Source organism: Anopheles cruzii, chromosome 3 (assembly GCF_943734635.1).
Source record: "Anopheles cruzii chromosome 3, idAnoCruzAS_RS32_06, whole genome shotgun sequence".
NCBI lineage: Eukaryota > Metazoa > Arthropoda > Insecta > Diptera > Culicidae > Anopheles > Anopheles cruzii.
In genome coordinates this window covers 71,331,832-71,350,957 of record NC_069145.1, presented here as the reverse complement: position 1 = coordinate 71,350,957, position 19,126 = coordinate 71,331,832, and the positions used below count along the sequence as shown (strand labels likewise).

Here is a 19,126-nt window from a genome sequence, read left to right as displayed (position 1 = left end):
AACCGGAGAATGCTGAACCCGAACAAAGAAAAAACCGGAGAAGCTGCTCCCTACCAAAAACAAATAAGAACGAGAGAGGTCCCGTTTCCGTTTCCCGTGCCATCGTCGTGGCCCAAAAAATGGGACAATGGGAAAAGAAGCTCCAAAAAGTATAACCATCGTTTCCGTTTCCGAACCGGACCGGATGGGGGGCCTGCGCGGTTGTCCAGCATCCAGGCCCCGGGTCTTGGCGGGGCCAGTAAACAGAATCAAACGAAGCGCGGAACGTCCGGTGCTTGAGCAGCGCTGGACGCCGCCGCCGGAAGCCGCCTTCCGAGATGGGCCAGAGCTGAGGGCCAAAGATTTGGAGCGATTATTTGGGGCATCGGCTGTCGATTGGCTGTCGATTGGAGCACCGGGCCACCGATACTTGAACCAACTTGTTTTGCCTTCCCGTTTTATTTTTTGCGGTCTCCGTTTCCGCTCGGAACGCGATCGGAACGATTTGCGACCGTCCCGATCCGGGCCCATCCCGGGTGACTTTCTGTTTTCTTTGCCCAAATTGTCCCGCTACACGTTAAGGGGTTTCCTTCGCTTGACGGGACCTTTTTCCGTATCGCTAAGATATCGCTAGGGCCGGCGGAAGCCATTGGAAAGAAACAAATCGAGCGCAAATAAATGACAATACCCCCTGGGGTTGGCGATGGGTTAACCGACCAACAAACCCGGTTTTTGGGGACAATAGGAATATTATTTTTAAACGGAGTAAAATGTAACGGTCCATCGGAACGGAATTTTAATTAATAATGGCGGCACAACAATTAGCATTGATGTTGCTAATTTGAATGATAGACCAAATAGAACGAAAGTTGATAAGAACTTGCTTCAAAACTTCTCCAAAAAGCTATCAATTTGCGTAAGTTATCAGAAGTGGACTCGTTGGAACTTCCAGTCCAACGTTCAGCAAATAAATCACGAAACTTGCCAGATACCTACCACCGGCATCCAGAACTCCCAAAAACTGGTTCAAGTGTTTCAAACAAATGATGAAGCTTCATCAATTTGGCCTCAACGCCGGCGAACCGGCGAACAACTTCGATGTAGCCAGACGCCGGGAAGCCGGGCTGTGCTACAGTTGGCCTCTCGGCCTCCCAGCAGGAGATCGGTGTAATTACTCTCGTAACACCGTCACTCCGTTGGATCTATTTCTTGCAGCGACCTCCGGGGCGACTTTGCTGACGCCGACAGCAGTAACCGGGTAGCGCTTCCACGGGGAGCCAGAAACACGAAGGTCGAAGCCGGAAACAATTAATTACAGGCGCGACAACGCGCGAACCTCTTTCTTGTGCGCGGCCCCGGCGGCAGTATTGCACTTTTTGTGCATCTGCGCCCGGGGCACGAGTTGGGATTGGTTTGACACGAAGAATTTGTTTCGCCAAGTTAAGGTTGTTTAATTTATTTAGATTGGTCCAACAAACGACACCGCGGACCGACGTGGCAGCAGCGGCGACATGCGGGGATTCGATTTTGGACAAAACTTTTAATGAGTCACCCGGACAGAGAGCCGTCACGCTCAGAGCAAAAGGGTTTTCACGGCAACCAAAATGGCAACGGCGAGCGATAGTTGGACTCGTCCGGAACCGGACACAACTGCCCGCAGGACGATCGAATCGTGTGCCATTAGCTTCACCTCGTGGATGGGCACCGTATCGCTGTTGGGACGAAAAAAAACGGAGCGGACATTAGCGGGCCCTGATGCTAGTTTCCCCCTTAACCTACCGTTCGTTGTAGTTGGAGTTTGGTTGGGCAATCTCCACCGTCAGCGAGGCGGGCAGGTTCGGGAAGTCTCCCAAGTCGACGGTCCGCCCAGCCGAGCCCATGTTGAGCACCGTCACGAACGAGTCTTCGCCGTGCAGATCCCGGCTGAAGGCGTACACTTCGCGGCCGACCGTTCGATGCGTAAACTCCCCGTTAATGAGGGTTCGATGGCGTCGCAGGTCGGTCAATTTGCGGAAGTGCTTCAGGGTGCTCTTGCTGGCCGTCTCCTGCATGGCAACGTTTCGCGTCGGGTAGTCCGGATGCAGCGGCAGCCAGGTGCTGCGGTTGGTACTGAATCCACCCGACACCGTGCTGTCCCACTGCATCGGCGTACGGTTCGGGTCACGGTTGTCGTACTGCTCGGCATCCTTGTAATCGAACATGCCGATCTCTTCACCCTGTCGAAGGTAGAAACATTCCAGAAGGGAGCTTACCTAATGTCGTCCGTGGACCCCAACCACTTACGTAGTACGTGATGCTCGTTCCCGGTAGCGTGTGCAGCAACGTTAGCAACTGATCGACGTACTCCACTCCAACCCGGCTGGCCACACGCGAGTGATCGTGCGAACCACCTACCCAGCTGGGCGTATGCCGGGCCGGCATATGGTTGAGCCAAAAGTCGATCGTTTGCTTCAATCCGATCGCGTTCTGATCGCGCGTGAAGTCGTAGATCAGCTGGAAGTTGAAGGGCATATGAGCACCCTGTCGGCTGCCGGTCGCGTCCTCGTAGTACAGCATCGTGTTCTCGATCGAGGCGTAAGCCTCCGTCATCAGGATGATGGTTTTGCCCGTCTGCCGTCCGTGCTCCTCGCACAGTTGACGCCATCCGTACACCACACCGTACGTGTCCGGGTTGTCTTTGGTGTAGATGTGATCCAGCTCGTCGTACGTGCCCGGTGCACCCCACCCGGGCGGCTCGTCACGCAACTGTTCGTCCTCAAACATGTGGTTGATGGCATCGAGCCGGAACCCGTCGACGCCCTTCTCCAGCCAGAAGCGCAACATGGCCGTCATCTCCTCCAGCACCGCCGGATGGCGGTAGTTCAGATCCGGTTGCTTCGACGTGAACTGGTGCAGGTAGTACTGCCCCCGGCGCTCATCGTACGTCCAGGCTGGGCCACCGAATACCGAGATCCAGTTGTTCGGTGGTTCCAGCACACCCGTCACCGCGTTCCGTTTGCCGTCACGCCAGATGTAGAACTCGTAGTACGTTGACCCAACGGCCCCGCTGGCCGACTGCTCGAACCACTTATGCTCGTCGCTGGTGTGGTTCGGGATAAAGTCCAGCATTAGCTTGATCCCGTGGCGGTGCGCTTCAGCGATCAGCTGCTCCATGTGCTGTAGCGTCCCGTACTCGGGCTGGATGTCGTAGAAATCGGACACATCGTACCCAAAGTCCCTTAGCGGGGATACGAACGGTGGACTTAACCAAGCCGCATCAATGCCCAACCCGGCCAAGTACTCGAGCCTCGAGGTGATCCCGATCAGATCCCCAATTCCATCGCCGTTACTGTCCTGAAACGACCGAGGGTAGATCTGGTAGAACGTGGCGTGTTCGTACCAATCTTTCGACTCCGGCTCACGAATCTGGGCCTCCGATGCCCAGACCAGCAACGTCAGCAACACGAACGCACCCGAGAACCACATTTCTTCTACGCGACCCTTCTAGTCGGCTGCCGAATCGCAACTAATTGCTCCGTATGGCGCCGCGATAGTCGCACCGAATTGCACCCTAGACGATTTAGCGATAGTATTGAACGCGTTTCAATCTCCATATCTGAGGTGCTAAATGGGCTGAATGATAAGATAGGGAGATTAATGACAGAAAACCAAACTGCCACGGGGTTTAAATTCGAAGATAGGCCATCGTGATATCGGTACCGAAGGTTGAGCGAGGTTTGACCACAAAGAAACGATTGGTTTCTGGCGCATGGTGGCCATTGTTTTCTCGGCAAAGTGTGTGATGCAATGGAAAAGAATCCATTGTCGGGTTTACGGTCAAAGTTCGGAAGACTTGACGGTTGTTAAACTGCAATATTGTAACGGCCGTCAGCCGTCAGTTAATAAAACACCAAAGTTGAGCTCATTTGTAACCTATTTTTGCATCCCGCTGCCGCCGTAACATAAAACAGCATCGCGACCGGGAACGGGTCGCAAGTTTACGACTGTTTCGCGGCCAGTTTTTGCCGTAAGACTTGTGACTTGCCAGCCTCTCCCCGGCAACGAAATGTCAAGTTTTGGACCCCACAAAGTAACCCCATAAAATCGCGGCGCGGACAAAGAGAAGTCGACGCCAACTCTGATTCGAAACACTCTCCAGTGTAGGCCAAAAATATCTCTCACCGATCTTGCGGGATGTGGGATTAAACAATGCCTTACGTCAGTGTGGGGCCAACGGGGACCAACAACAAACGGCCGCTCCAACGGCCGATAATGATAATTGTTGATGATTATTTTTACGACTAACACCCACGCCACGCTGGGGCATTGTACGGTTGGAAACGAGCCACAAGATACCCCCGATAGCCGATAGGATGTATTCAATGGTACGCAGATTGTCGACATCTAACGGCAAACCGCGAAGCAGAGAGAGAGAGGGTTGCTAATGCAACAATCGATGGCCAGGCTCGCGACCCGGCGACGGGCAATGGCGTAAGAGTGTTGCCAATTTTGCTTCTCTTCCGCAGTACGTCGATTAACGTCGTCGATGCCGACTTCTTCGCGCCGACTTCGAACTACTCATCCGTTTCAGATTAGCGCGCACGGCACAGTGAAAAAGGACACTTTTTCTTCGATTCTTCATGACGCTAAATTATGTACAGCTTCGCTAGAGACCACTCAGCGCTGTGGAGCCGAACGGAACGGATTCGTTCGCTGAGAATCCTTCCAGCGCGCGCGCGGGAAGCCATCCGCCACGCCTTTCGCCGGAGGGCGATCGTAATCAATTAATTAATTACTCGATTAACCCAGAAACCGAGCAACGCACCGAAGTACCTCGCGACGTTGTTTACGTTCCACATCTGGCGGTCGACTGTGCTGTGGTGCTAGTGGTTCCTTTCGCGCAGGTTCGCTGCCCCTATCTGCTGCTGGGCGGTTAAAGATGAATTATTGATGATCCGAGTGGCCGGTGTAGAGAACCCCCATTGCTTCCCAGGCACAATTACAAACCAATTACCTGCCGGGCCGGGGCCGGTGCTGGCCGGCGGTTGTAAGTCTCCACCGAAGACGTGCGGCTATTGCAGTGCCCTGACGTGGCGGGGTGACCGATCGGTTGGTACCCCCCCCGCTGAGCCTGTCGGGAATGTGGCCTCCCCCCGGGTGCAACGAAGGGCTGAGAAAGGTACCTGATTCGCTTGATGATTAATGCATGAAGCATCGCGTTGCGTCCCGACATGACGGCGGCGGTGTCGGCGGTTCGGAAGTGTCTGCGACGCACGGCGTCGCCTGCGGGGCCAATGTAATTGAGCAGTTTCTCCTGGCGTAAGATTTAGTGTAAATGTCAGGTGAATATCGATCAACTTTCAGGTCAACACACGACTTTTAAAACGGGATCCCATTCTGGACGAACAGGTCCACAGCCGGAATGGGGTCTTAAAGTGGCGAACGGGTTAGGATTCCAAACGGTTCTCTTCTGTGGGGTACCCGAAACCGGCCCCAAAAATAGCAAAGGTTGGTGTCCGAGAAGTTGTTTCGCTAACAAACAGTCTCATCCGAAGGGCAGTCCCCCATCTCAACTCCCGAAGCTTGCTGCTTTAACAAACAATCCGAAACGCGCTCCGGCGGTCACTCGTAATGTAATCAAATTGATCCTTCGGCCCACATACCCCCCGAGACGGGCTCGGCAAACAACGTTAAGAGATTGAAATCGCAAAAAACGGCCCACAAAGGTTCGCTGGCGGCTAGAGTGTGTGCCTAAATGGCCGAGACCTCTTCATTTGCGGGAACCATCCTCGGGACCTATCCTCGGAACTCGCATTACCTTGCCCTGCCGGGGGCCAGATTTTTTCGTCAGATGAAGCCACTTTATCGGCGTAGCTTCTTTTGCCCCCCCGGGCCGATGGATTTATTCGGGAGGGCTGAAACAACGGAACTAAACATTAACCACGGAGTACCAAAGAGAACAGCGAACAACGCCCGCCTAATGGCGGTTATTTGTAGTCCAATTCCAACGAGGGTCGCTCCCACGGGCTTTCGCAGGAGCTTCGGGGAAACAAAGCGCCCACTTCATGCCCGGTGTACGTACGCAACCTCTGCGAGGTCCTCCGCTGACGGTTCGGGAAAACAGCTCCGAAGCAGCTTGCTTTATTCATTCCCTTTTCTGCGCCACTTCCGGTATCCGTTTTTGTTGCAAAGTTATGCTGCACCATTGCCCCACCGGAATACTGTGCGCCGGTCGGCGGGAAATTTATGGCACGACTTGCCTTTCAAGCCTGCCAAAAAAAGCATAAGGCCGCATACAGATATCACACACACACACACACTCACACAGGCAGGCGTAGGAAATGTCTAGAATAGCCATTCCTAGGACCGGTACGACCGTGGAAGAACGTCCGAAATGTCTGTCGAAATGTCTTCGCCAAATGGGTTCCTTCGGTCGGCGGAAGTAGCGGTCCCCAAAGTCATCATTCCACCGGCTCACGGCGCACGGCTTCGTCCGGTGTCCGGGACCCTTCGGGTCGGTCCTCGAAAGTGTGGCCAGGGATTTGGCGATTTTATTGGCAGCAGTTGGCAGCCCACTGTTTGCAGCACTGTTCGGTGTGACGAAACGTGACGTTTATGTTGTGGCCGAAACGGAGCACGAACACCATGACGACCCGCGGCCACAGCACCAGCCAGCAGAGTCTGGCCGCACGGCAAATGGTTCGCACACAATGGTTCGAAACACCAATAGAAATGATTGTCGTACGGCGCTGGTAATAAGTGGTCCGTTTGACGATCGCATTTATGTTCACATTCGGTGGGTGTTGGGACACGGTTACCCACCCTCATACCCCACCAGGCCACCCGCAATAAATTCACACATCCCGCCCAGGAAATGGGCTGTTTTAATGTCGGTCTCCCTCGGCACCGCAACACCGCACGGAATGCCGTCTTCAGACAGTCGCGCGAGACATTGATATTCTTATGAAAGTTTGTTTGAATAGCGTGATGTTCGTATCGGAACTCGGTCTCTTAGATAAAGTTCTGGTGACTTTGATTTGCCCGACGAACGGTTCCCGACGCTGGTTGAACACTTTTTTGCCCCCAAAAGGGCCCCTGGCTCATGTTTAACTAGTGCGCTCCGGAGCGCTCCGACGAACCGTGGAGCTTGATAGACGACGATAGACGGTGGTGGTGACAGTGAAAGTACCGGAGAACTAATTACGGTGATTCTCCATGGCCATCCATTCGGTGAGCAGTGGAAAGTAGTGGTGGAAAGTTGGTCAACCCGAGCTAATCATCAATATAATATGCACGGTTAGCTTTGAAAGCTCTTCGTTCGTCGAATGAGGCACCGATTGGGGACCGAGGCGCCAAAGTTGCGCTCCTAATGGGTCGTTTAGAGAAACTTGTCCATTGACGGCTGACGACCGGAACTCAGCGGACACCACTGGGAACAAACTGAACAGATTTTTTTTACAAAATCTACACGCTTTCTGATTAGTTTGGAAACAGATTTTGATTACGCTGGACTCTAATTACTTCTGTGAGAATTTCCCGTATTTGCAAAGGTTTTATTTGACCTTTTGAAATTCGTATAATGACATCGGTCGGGTCGGCTGCTTGGAACCTTTAGGCAGATGATGTAATTTGAGTACACCACAGTCATTCATCAGTTCCGGGAAATTTGATATTTTTGCGTTGTACAGCTTTTCGGTTTAATGCTGTTTTAATCAAAACATCCCAAGAGGGCCAACATGTTTTGTCATAATATCCACCATCCGCCAAGGATGCGATACTTTTTGCCGCCACGTCCCGAACAGCCGAAAGCAGCACAATCATGCGACCCATCATTAATTCTCAACATCTTGGCCGACAATCCTCTACCGCGAAAAAAAAGGGAGAAAATAATAATCATCAAAATGACAACACAACTGGCCAATCTGTTCGGGAGAAGGTCGTCAATCCTCGTCGGGCACAACCCACTTCAGCCTTTTTTCCACGAAGCGAAACCCAATCATATAATACGCGGGGCCTTATTTAGTCAGCACCGCCGCAATGTGAACTTGCACTTTTTTGGTGGACTAATTTTCCGAATTACCGTTAGAAGGATGCTGATGTAGGTTAACTGTGGTTCCTACTTTCGCGAACGAGATATGCTTTGCTGACTATTGCTTTAACAGCACGAACAATGGACGACGATGATGGGAAACAAAACACAGACGGCCAACGTAACGTGTCCTTCGGCAGCGAAACATTGTCGTTCACAACACACTGGAAATGTCCTGCCTTTCCTGCGAGTGGCTTCGATGGTGGAAAAAGTAAACCCATTTCCGCTTTATTCACCGTCATTTATTTTTTCGTACTGTTCATATCCTCTTAACACACGCTTATTGGATAGCATTACCCATCAACCCTTCGTCGTTCGTGACAAAACTTGTTTGAAATATTTACTGGCACGCCTCCAAAAGGTCTTCGTAGCAAAATACACACTCTAGGGTCCTTGCGCACATGCTCGACATTCGTTTGCAAATTGTACCACGCACGCACGGTGCGGCTTTTTGGGAAGGGACCATAAAATCCTCCAAACAATCTGATCGCCTGCATCGACACGAGCTTTGTTTAGTAGATTACTTGAAGCATCCACTTTTGCCATCCGATTTGCTGAACTTTATTCGCGTTCCGTGCCACTGCATGTTATCGGTTCGTACGATGAGTGGAGTTTTTGGGGAACCCAACATCGAGAGCGCCATCGACCCCACGGTTGCTCCTTCGACACTGCCGGTTCTTGGCCGCCCGTTCCACTATCTCCGGTTCATGATGATGCTTTTATGGTTCGTAAGTCGTTGCCGTTGTTTTGCCGTAGCCAACGGTTTCGGTGGTGCTTTTCTTTCCTCAGCCACCAATCTGTGCTTTCTCATTGTGGCGTTCTTGATTTTTTCACCCTACCTCCGCGTAACGACTCAACCCACTCAAACAAGGCCAAATTAGCAAGGCCCTTTTAAGGGAGTGCTTTTTCGCTTCGTTTTTGTGTTGGTTGGCAAAATCGGCAAAAATGATTTGGGACGACATTTGTTTATTTACGTTGCCGTTTTCTTGGCCTTTCGAAAGGATGCTTTCGAAGCCGACGGAACGACAGAACTTTGGAAACTTACATCTGATATCTGCCGTTGCGGGTGCACCATGGGCCAAATATTTACGATACGACGAGAATGGCGATAGGACGATGGTCGTTTTAGTTTCTCTTTTGGTGACTTTGACTTTGATAGTGTGTTTTATGGAATTCCTGAAGTTTTCCTCAACGAAGAAATTATGCAAATTCTCCGTCAAATGTCTGCGCTCAATTTTATGTTTCTGCCTACAAAAGACTCTGTTCAGCTCCTGTTAACATTGTGTCATTAAAAACCTGCACCGGCAAAATGGCCAAAATCGTTCGCATTCAAGTTATTTCCACGAATCAACCGCCAGCCGGATAATTGATGCCGTTCCGATAAGGGCCTGAAAGCGCCTTCCAGTAAACGCTCCGCTCGGAGCTCATTTCAATTTTCAGTCCTACGCCGGAAAAGTCTCCGTCTCGCTGACCCACGTAACACCGGGCATTCCGCGTCAGGTTACCCCCGGACGTCTGCCCGTCCTATCGAGCACACTGTGGAATGTTCGACTGTGGAAAACAGTGCTCCGGAAAAGGCTCCGTCTGCGAGCGTATTAATAAATTATACGACGAAATGCCTGCGATAAGGCGAGAGCAATTTCGTTACCATCTGCACCGAGCCAGGTCGTGGGATGCGTTCCTTCCCAGCACAAGCTCACAGGACGACCGTGTCAGCTGTGGGTAGAAAAGGATACCGTACCGGAGTCTTCTCAATTGTCGCATTGTCTTTGGTTATCTTCAAGGTGAAAAATAAGAACCGTTTTCGCAACGACGACGTCCGGTTCCGTAGCACTTGTGCCCATATCGCCGTGGCGGAAGCTTTTCCCGTCACGTTTCTATTTTATCGACTCGTTAGGCGAGATTTCGGACGCCGCTGACGGTAGCTTCAAAGAAGTGAGTCTCGTTTCCCGAAATCGTGCTTCATGCTTTCAGTGGAAAGCACGCAAAACACCGTTTGCCAGAAGCTGTAGTCAAATTATTCTTCCACTTCATCATCATCAATGAGCGATAGCATCGCCGGGAAAGAACGAAAAATAGACTGGAAAAATAATTCTCGAAAATAAGTCAACCGACGGTAGCTGATGGCAATAATAAGCAAGCTCTTTGAGCAGCCATTCTATTTCCAGTCTGCAAAGTGTCTTTCCGCATTGCAAAGCCTTCAAGCTTCGCCGCTTTCGATTCAAAGTCTCAGGTTGGCCAACATTCCTTTTTTTCTCTTTTCCGTAACATAATTATGCCTTCGAAATAAGCTTCCGCGGCGGATTGTTGGCGAACCGCCCGCGGTACTTCCAGTTTACTTTTGACGCAGAAAATCCAATCAGACACTCACTCAGGGTTGATGCTTGATTGGGCGGACGCCATCGGGCAAAAGGTTGATTTTGCGTTGCGGCCGTGGCTCAGCGCTTCCGGTGGAAACCGATTAACGGTGGAGCCCAACTCGGTACGGGGCAGCCACCGCGCCCAGCTGGCCCAATAGAAAGTCAAGGTTAGGGAGCTAAGCAAATAAAAGGAACCACCATACACACACACGGAAAATGCAGCCCACAGTTCGCAGGATATTAATGGCTTTGGGGGAATTTTTGATTTTCTGACTCCGAATCGCAACAAAACTTCAATTCCAATTAGATTTCGGTAAGCTCCCGGCGGATAACTTCGTTACAACGCCACGCCGTTCGGCTACTGTTTGTCTGTGGCCATCCCTCCCAATTCCAGATTCCTCGGTCCGATGCCCACAACACACACACGCGTACCGATTTGCTCTTCCTCATACTTTCCATCTAATCAAATTTTCGCTCGCAAGCGCCGGGGCAAAAGAAAAGTGTTTGCCATTAGGCGTTTATGTGTCAATTTTCGCCACCACGTGTGTGTGTGTGTGCTCCTTGCTATTTTTCGTTCCGTTCGAGCTGCCCTCAGCAGGCTACGAGAGCGCACCATAGAGAAGTGGCAAATGGCTTCACTTACGCGCGCAAAACCTCCGCCGTCAGGGGACAAATCTGCCACCACTGGACAGGGTGACGATAAACGGTGGTGGCAGTGGCACGGCAGGAAGAGACAAAAAGGACACTCGGGCGCCCGGGCGAGTTCTCGTGTAATGATGACAAGCGTTTTTCATCAAGACCAAGCACCGCCAGCATCGTCGGTGGAAAATGAAGTTGGCATTGATTTTTTTATGCTTTTTTGTGCTTCGTCCTGTCAACGGACACAGGCAACAAAGCAGGCAGGCTCACGCTGACACGTGTGGTGGCAAGAGCGAGAGAGAACGTATTTATGTTTCGCTGTAATCGTGTGTGCAAGTTTGTCTTTCAAATTTACGGTCCCAAAATATGGTACGCCCGACTTTCTACACGCTGTGCGCTTCGCTTAATTTATGCGCGATGCGTACGTTGCTAAACGAACGACGTCACGCTGGGGTGCACGCTGGGCTACCGCTGGCTTCGCATTAAAATGGTAATATGATAAGTGTCTTCTAACGTGGCTCAAGTGCTCAGTGTCTGCGGCGGTACCAGTTCGGGGGCACCGTAACGGTGCGTGGTGCGTCATCGACAGCCGGCACACCGAGGGAATTCTGTCGTCCACCGAGGGAACCAAACCGTCGTCGTTGTCGTCGGTGCCAACTCATCCCCCGGCGGAACGCGTTGCGGAACTTTACGTATCGACTGAAGATTGATCAGCTCCCGTGCTTTAATTAATGGCCAGTATTGCCGCGCCGTAAGCATCCATATTTGATGCACCGCACGACGGATGTGCAAAACTTTTCCAATAACCCAAAATCCAAAATCTGTGACCCCATCGTGATCGATAGGGAGTGACCGACTGTGAAAGTTCCCTCCACCGTATGTGTGTGCCGTGATGCACGGCCTACCCCGTTATGTAGGTTAAGAAGCGCCTCGAAGAATCTTGGAACAGAAAAAGAGACCGAAGGTCCGCCCTTACGAACCCCACTTGTCACCATGGCCGGTGACTCGAGCGACGAAGAGCTGCAGCAGTTGGCGCAGGCCCTGGAACGGGGGCCCGCCAAGTGCCACGAGTGCTACGGAGACTGTGTCGACTGTGTGCCGGACTGCTGCAAGGACACGACCGTCCACAAGTGTCACCTGGAGGCGGTCGGCGGTGGGCGGCTGCAGACCGGCAAGAATCTGCTGACCCGGGCCCTCCGCTATCCGCCCGGGACCGCCACCCGCAAGTGTGTCCTGACGCTCGACGGATACTCCTACGTAATCGGTAAGAATCGTGTACATTTTGCATGAGCCAGCGTTGATTGATTGCACCCGGCAATCGATCAAAGGAGCCCGGGAACACGTAAATTGGATTCCCGATTACATTCGAGTCTGCTCCCGACGGGATTCGTCACGCAATTAGAACCCGGCGGCGTGGAGCTGGCAATCATATTTATTATTTACCCTGATGGAGTCATACTGGGTGGGTCTGGGTCATAGTAATTTTAGAGACTTTAAGAATTCACCATTAAGAAGGCCTCGGAAAGCAGCCTCCAACTTCGGCAACCGGATCGAAGTCTACGCCAAGCAGACGAACGTTGATTTTCCTATGAAAACGAATAATCCCCCGGCGAGTCCATGCCCCAAACAGACTGTTCCTTCGCGGCGCCGCTTTGGGACTTGCGGTTCTGTCTGGTGGTGCAGACTCCCAGAGCAGAATAAAGTAACCGCAGTCCGCAGTATCACATTTCGTAGCTTTTGACCTATTGCGGCCGTGCCGTTATCGATTGTGCCGGCGGGCGAACGGAATGTGCCGAGAGCCACGTACCGAGTGTGACAATAAATCAACTTGAAGTTAAATTTAGCCCACCGACATTTCAAGCATCGACCCAGAAGACGAAGGTCCCGCGGAACGCGAATGTTTACAAATAATTCAACCTTCATCAATTTGTTCGACGGCGCTGGCGATGTGATAAGTGACGCAGCGGAACTCACGAACGTAATTCGATCCCGTGACTGGGAGGAATGTGTTTCCTTGTCTTGCCGACATTTGATGGCTTTATTAAAATTAACGACCGTGATTAACGCCAAACAGGAGTGAAGTTACCACAGAAAAGCCTTCAGAGTGGCCACGATGAGCAAGGCGAAGGACAGCGCGAACCGAGAGGCGCCAGAAATTGATCCCAGGACGAGCGATTCCCACGGACCGAGGGCGACCTGTTTCGCGTTCAGCCGGTGGCCCACCTTATGCCGGGAGTCCGTTCCGACCAGGTACACCTCGGTCTGGTTACGGATCTCGTACAGATCGTTCACGTCGACTGTCTTCGGTTCGCCCGAGAAGTTGATCAGCACCACGCGGTACGGATCGTCCAGGCGGTTCTCTTCCTCCCGCAGGAAGCGCACGAACGCAAACGTCCAGTCCCCGAAGGCACGCGACTTAAACTGACCGTGCGTAAAGACCCGGTGTCGGCGCATCCGCACCGCGTCAAGGTAGAATTTGTAGTGGCTCCGGTCGGCCTCCTGCTGCTTCAGCAGGTTCGTCTGGCGGTAGAGCGGATGTACCGGAAGCCACGTTTTCGGTGCCTTCGAAAAGCCCGCGTTCAGCGTGTCGTCCCACTGGAAGGGCACCCGCTGCGGGTCACGCGATGCCCACTTGAAGCCCTCCTCACCGAGATTGCAACCCTGCGGATCGAGCGTATCCTCGAACGAGATGTCCCGGTGGTCCACCATTCCGAGTTCGTCTCCGTTGTAGGTTACGGCCACCCCTGGCAGCCCCATCAGCATCAATTGCATCCCGTCCACCCGCTCCACTCCGTAGCGACTGGCGACCCGTGGCTTGTCGTGGTTCCCGAGTACCCAGTTCGTCGTTTTGCCCCGCGGCAAGTTTTCTAGCCAGCGATCGATGACGAACTTGAAATCGTGCGCCGTCGAACCTTCGCCCAGCTCCTCGATCATGACGAAGTTGAACGGAAAGTGTGCCCGCTGCTGTAGGCCGTCCTCGGATTCGTAGTACTTCAGCGTCATCGTGAGGTTTGCGTACGCCTCCGTAATCATAATGCTGCAAAGAAGAGCCAAGAGACCCGTTTAGTAACAGTCCCCCCGTTAGATCCCTCCACTAGCCTTACACAGCGTCGCCGCCTTTTTCGCGCACGAAGTTGTCCAGCACCGTGCGCCACCGAGCGATCACTTCGTACGTCTCGGGCAGATCCTTCGTGTAGATGTGGTGTGTGTAGCCGTAGCTGTTGGGATCCTCCGGGTTGTTGATCGGTTCATTGCGCAACTCCTCATCCTCGAACATGTGATTGATCGCGTCGACCCGGAACCCGGCCGCTCCGCGCTCCATCCAGTAGCGCAGCACCTCGTCAAACTCGGCGACGACGGCCGGATTGCGATAGTTCAGGTCCGGCTGTCCTTTGGCGAACTGATGCAGATAGTACTCATTGCGCGTTGGGCTGAGCTCCCACGCGGAACCGTAGAACACCGATTGCTGTAGATTGCAACGGATTAGTGTCCACACATCTCAAGCCCTACGGACTGCGGACCCTACATACCCAGTTGTTCGGCGGGACCCGCACGCCATTCTCCGTCCGGCCCGGGTGCCAGATGTAGTAGTCCTTGTACGGTTCGATGCCCCTCTCCGAGTCCACGAACCACTGATGCTGGTCGCTCGTGTGGTTCGGCACAAAGTCCAGCACAATCTTAATCCCTAGCCTGGTCGCTTCACGGAACAACTCTTCCAGATGCGCATTGGTACCGAACAGTGGATCCACGAGCTTGAAGTCGGACACATCGTAACCAAAGTCCTCCTGCGGGGAGCTGAAGATCGGACTCAACCAGGTCGCGTCGATGCCGGTGTCCTTCAGATATTGCAGCTTCTCCGTGATACCGACGATATCACCGACACCGTCCGCGTTGGTATCGTAGAACGATCGGGGATAGATCTGGTAGAAAACGGCCGTTTGCCACCATTCCTTGTCGCTGGCTGGTTCCTCTTCCTGGCCCTGGATTGAACACTGCCCAAGCAGCAGCAGCAACGCTGCTGCCGCCAGTGGCAAGAAGTCGCGACGCGCACCCATCACTGCCAGTGGTCCCGGCTGTACTGTCCGCCCGTGGCAATCTATTGATTGTTTTTTATGATCCTTGGGTACAATTAACAGTGGCCCGTATCGCTGATCGCCACCCTGCGAGGCTCTCCCCGAAGATTCGATTGTCCAATGGTCCGGTCCGCCTATCAGACGCCACGGACGACAGGGAGTATCGCATGATCCCCTACCTCGGAGCGCTGACGTATTGATACGATTCGATCTGCTCCAAATGGTTGACAGCCTCTCCCGTACCGGCATTTCTTCGTTTATCTTCCCGGTGATAAGAGCCGGTCGATCACGTGCGAAGCACCGGGCGGTGGGTCCCGGTGGTTATCGATGTTTTCTTGTTTATGACAAGCATAATTATGTGCAATGTGACAACCTTCGTATGTCGTAACGTCCCAATCGCGGAATGGACGCCAAGTATCGTAAAAGTCCCGGCATCCGCCGGCTGAATCAAGCAGTCCTCGCGGGTGAATGGAGGTTGTTGAACGATACCCTATTCTAACCCAAAATACTTGAATTCTTCCGCTAGTTCCTCATTGTTTCCGATCGTTTCCGACATCGTTTAAGACATGAAACTACCATTTTGAGTCGCACAGTTCTGGACATTCGGATACATTCTAATACCCTTGCCTATTGCGTCTTTACTTACAGGTAAGCTCCATCAGCCGACTTGCTTCTTGATTGTGGCACGCTTCTCCGGCACCGTACAGTAAGTACCCGCAAGCGTGGCCCACGAGTGGTCACGGGCGCCCGTTGCTGCCCGGTGCTCCTCGGCAACGTGTAATCATCCCCACCACCCGGCAGAACCGTAATCCGGTGGCAAGATAACAGAACAATCGTACAATAACACGCTCACGGGGGACAGCTAGGTCCAGGGTGTGGCCAAGGTTTCGCCAGCGGTGGACGGTCACACCAAAAAAAACCAATCAATACTCGTTTGATTGTGGTATTAATCTTATCTTGCATCGTCCGCCCGGCGGACGTTCCGATCGATTGGCCATCTATATCCGGCGAAATCTGGCTGCGAATGCAAACCCCCCTTCAAGCGATTATGATATTTCGAATAGCATTCGGCATTTTTTCCCTCTTCTCGATTATCGTACCGTGAGACCCGCATTAATGAACACTTTCGGATGAGCTCGGACACCGGAGAGAATCCCGGTTGAGGTGTTAGAAAGCTAGTTTAATGAAGCTCGTTAAATGGAAAAAAACAAAAAAATACGGACACAAAATGATGTGCAGTTCCGTTGGCCGCAATAAATTACACTACACTATCCACACGCCACGGTAGGGGTTCCGGCCGCTAGAGAAACGAACGAAGGATCGAGGCAAACATCATCAGGATGACCGAAGCACCGATCGTGGCAGCGGATGAGGCGAGCTCGAACACGACCGCATCGTACGCATCGAGCACAATCCGGTCCACTTCTCCTTGGTCTCCTTCCTTGAGTCGGGCACCGGGCGTCGCAAGAGCCACGGTGGCCCGGCCAACGTTCGCGTCCAACTGGCGCAAGTCCACGTTCACGCTGTTGTCGTTCAGATTGACGACCACCGCGTACGACTGGTGATCCTCGAGGGTGCGCGTGAAGCCGAACACATTGTTCAGCATCACCTGCGACCGGAACTGGCCGTGCTGGAACGTGTGCTCCTTGCGCAGCTCGATCAACCGCCGGTACAACTTGTACAGGCTGTCCGAGGCGGTCTTCTGCGCGGCCAGATTCAGCTGGGCGTAGTTCGGGTGAACCGGAAGCCAAGTTTTCGGCGCAGACGACGCACTGAATCCGGCGTACGCCGTGGCGTCCCACTGGAAGGGCGTACGGACCGGGTCACGCGTGAACTGCTGGTACACTTCCGGGTTCGTATTGGCCGCCTGCGGGTCCTGCGTTTCCTCGAACGTGATCGCACGGTTGTCCTCCATGCCGATCTCCTCGCCGTAGTACACCACAGCAATGCCGGGTAGCGTCATCTCGAGCACGGCGAAACCCGCGGCCCGGTTGCGGCCGAAGCGGGACGCGATGCGGGGCCGATCGTGGTTGCCGAGCACCCAGTTGGCCTGCTGGCCAGCCGGCATCGCGTCCAGCCACTCGTCCACGATCGCCTTGAAGTCTTCCGCCCGCGAATCATTCGACAGCCGGTTGATCATGGCAAAGTTGAACGGGATGTGGGCACCCTTACGGTTTCCGCTGCCGTACCAGAGCATTGTCTGCTCGAGATCGGCGTACGCCTCAGTCATCATTAGGCGCGTCATAGAGTCCTTCGCCTTGTACTCGTCGAACACATCCCGCCAGTCGTAGATCAGATTGTAACAGTCGGGCATATTCATCGTGTACTTGTGGTCCAGGTTCTCCCAAATCAACTCGCCTTCCGCGTCGATCAATTCCTCGTCGCGGAACTGCGGATCCTCGTACACATGATTGATTGCATCGATGCGGAACCCATCCACACCCTTGTCCAGCCAAAACCGAATCATCGACTCCATCTCCTCCTTGACGCGCGGATTGTTGTAGTTCAGATCCGGTTGCTTCTTGTCGAACTGATGCAGATAGTACTGCTGTTGGCCGGTGGGCCGAGTCCAGGCGGGCGTGTGGAACACCGATTGCTGTGGACCGCAAAACACACCGAGCCGTCAAACCGAGTGACCACCCCTCGAAACAACCACGACCCCACTTACCCAGTTGTTGGGAGTAGAGCCATCCTTCGGTTCACGCCACACGTAGAAGTTGCGATACTCGCCGACGTTGTTGAGCGAGTTCTGGAACCACTCGTGCTCGTCGCTTGTGTGGTTCGGCACAAAGTCCAGAATCACCTTGATGCCGAGTTGCTTCGCCTTGGCGATCATCGCGTCCAGGTGGGCCATCGTGCCGAAGATCTCGTCCACCGCTCGGAAGTCCGAGATGTCGTACCCGAAGTCGGCCATCGGTGACTTGAACACCGGGCTCAGCCAGACCCCGTCCACGCCGAGCTCGGCCAGGTGGTCGAGCTTCTCCGTGATGCCGACCAAATCACCGACACCGTCCCCGTTGCTGTCCTTGAACGAGCGCGGGTAGATCTGGTAGAACACTCCGGCTTCCCACCAGTCCAGGTCCTCCATCTCGTGCTGTCTCGTGCCTCCCGTGGCAGTCTTTGCGCTGACCATCGCAGTCAGGCTGACCACCACCACCACCAGAAAGCTCACCGTTACCCGCATCGTACTGACCGAACCTCTTACACGACCTCACCTGCTGGCGCACCGGTTAATCACTCGAGAGCGCTCCTCGGTGCGAAGGCTTTTATAGTTTCCCTTGCGCTGGATGCGCCATCCGGACGCTCCGGGCGTTATCTGTTCCGCTCGCTATTTTAGATAACAACTACAGAACCGATGGCCATCTATTCGATGGAACAATGGCGTTGCTCTGGCTGTCACTGCCAACAACTTTTCCTCCATGACGAACTCCATAGCCACGGTACGGAAGGGCACGCGGACAGGTGTTGCTCCCTGTGTTGGTGACAGGGATTATCGGGACGCGCGCACCATAGGCGTCACCGCGTCGAACGTGACCCGTATCGAGCCCTCTATTCAGCGCAATCAGCGGTGCTATAAACAACCCAAACTCCTTCACGATCGATTGCTTTTCGGAGTTGCGCAATGTTATCCACCATCGATGGCGGACGGAAATCCTCCAGCACGAACGCGTTTCATCATTCATGTGGGGATCGCTCTGACGTGACCGTTAGAAGAGGCGATAAACGTTACGTGCGACCATTGGAATGTGTCTTATACTTTTCGTGGCATAGAAAAGACCTCTGAGCATTAATCACCGTCTAAGTGTAGTTGACACAACAAAGGGTATCCTGTTTTTCGGACACACGGAACATATGCCTCGAATAACATCCGTCACAGCACTCTGCTGGGTATTGGTAGTCGAAACAGGGCGTAATCCCACTTTGAATTCCCACAGTCACAGAACCACCCATTTCAAGCACTCGCAGCTAGCTAAATTGTCCGCATCTATTGCGGTCTTGTCCCGAAA

The 19,126-nt window shown here is 53.2% G+C and overlaps 3 protein-coding genes across 3 annotated transcripts in view; 1 reads left to right on the top strand and 2 right to left on the bottom strand.

The window, feature by feature from the left end:
* Window positions 1-1,552: 1,552 nt before the first annotated feature.
* LOC128270910 (alpha-glucosidase-like) lies at window positions 1,553-3,444 on the bottom strand. The gene is made up of 3 exons (XM_053008335.1): window positions 2,263-3,444; window positions 1,759-2,195; window positions 1,553-1,691 (listed from the first exon to the last, which is right to left on the bottom strand). Exons 1-3 carry the CDS (start codon window positions 3,442-3,444, stop codon window positions 1,553-1,555), a joined length of 1,758 nt encoding a protein of 585 aa, XP_052864295.1.
* An 8,595-nt stretch (window positions 3,445-12,039) lies between these two features.
* Window positions 12,040-19,126, top strand: part of LOC128273591 (dual specificity calcium/calmodulin-dependent 3',5'-cyclic nucleotide phosphodiesterase 1-like) — a 54,657-nt gene continuing 47,570 nt past the window's right edge. Inside the window, exon 1 of the mRNA XM_053011594.1 lies at window positions 12,040-12,310. Within this exon, the coding sequence (XP_052867554.1) occupies window positions 12,040-12,310 (271 nt within the window). The remainder of the gene's footprint in view (window positions 12,311-19,126) is intronic.
* LOC128273593 (maltase 2-like) lies at window positions 16,279-18,338 on the bottom strand. The gene is made up of 2 exons (XM_053011597.1): window positions 17,788-18,338; window positions 16,279-17,715 (listed from the first exon to the last, which is right to left on the bottom strand). Exons 1-2 carry the CDS (start codon window positions 18,301-18,303, stop codon window positions 16,420-16,422), a joined length of 1,812 nt encoding a protein of 603 aa, XP_052867557.1. The 5' UTR covers window positions 18,304-18,338; the 3' UTR covers window positions 16,279-16,419.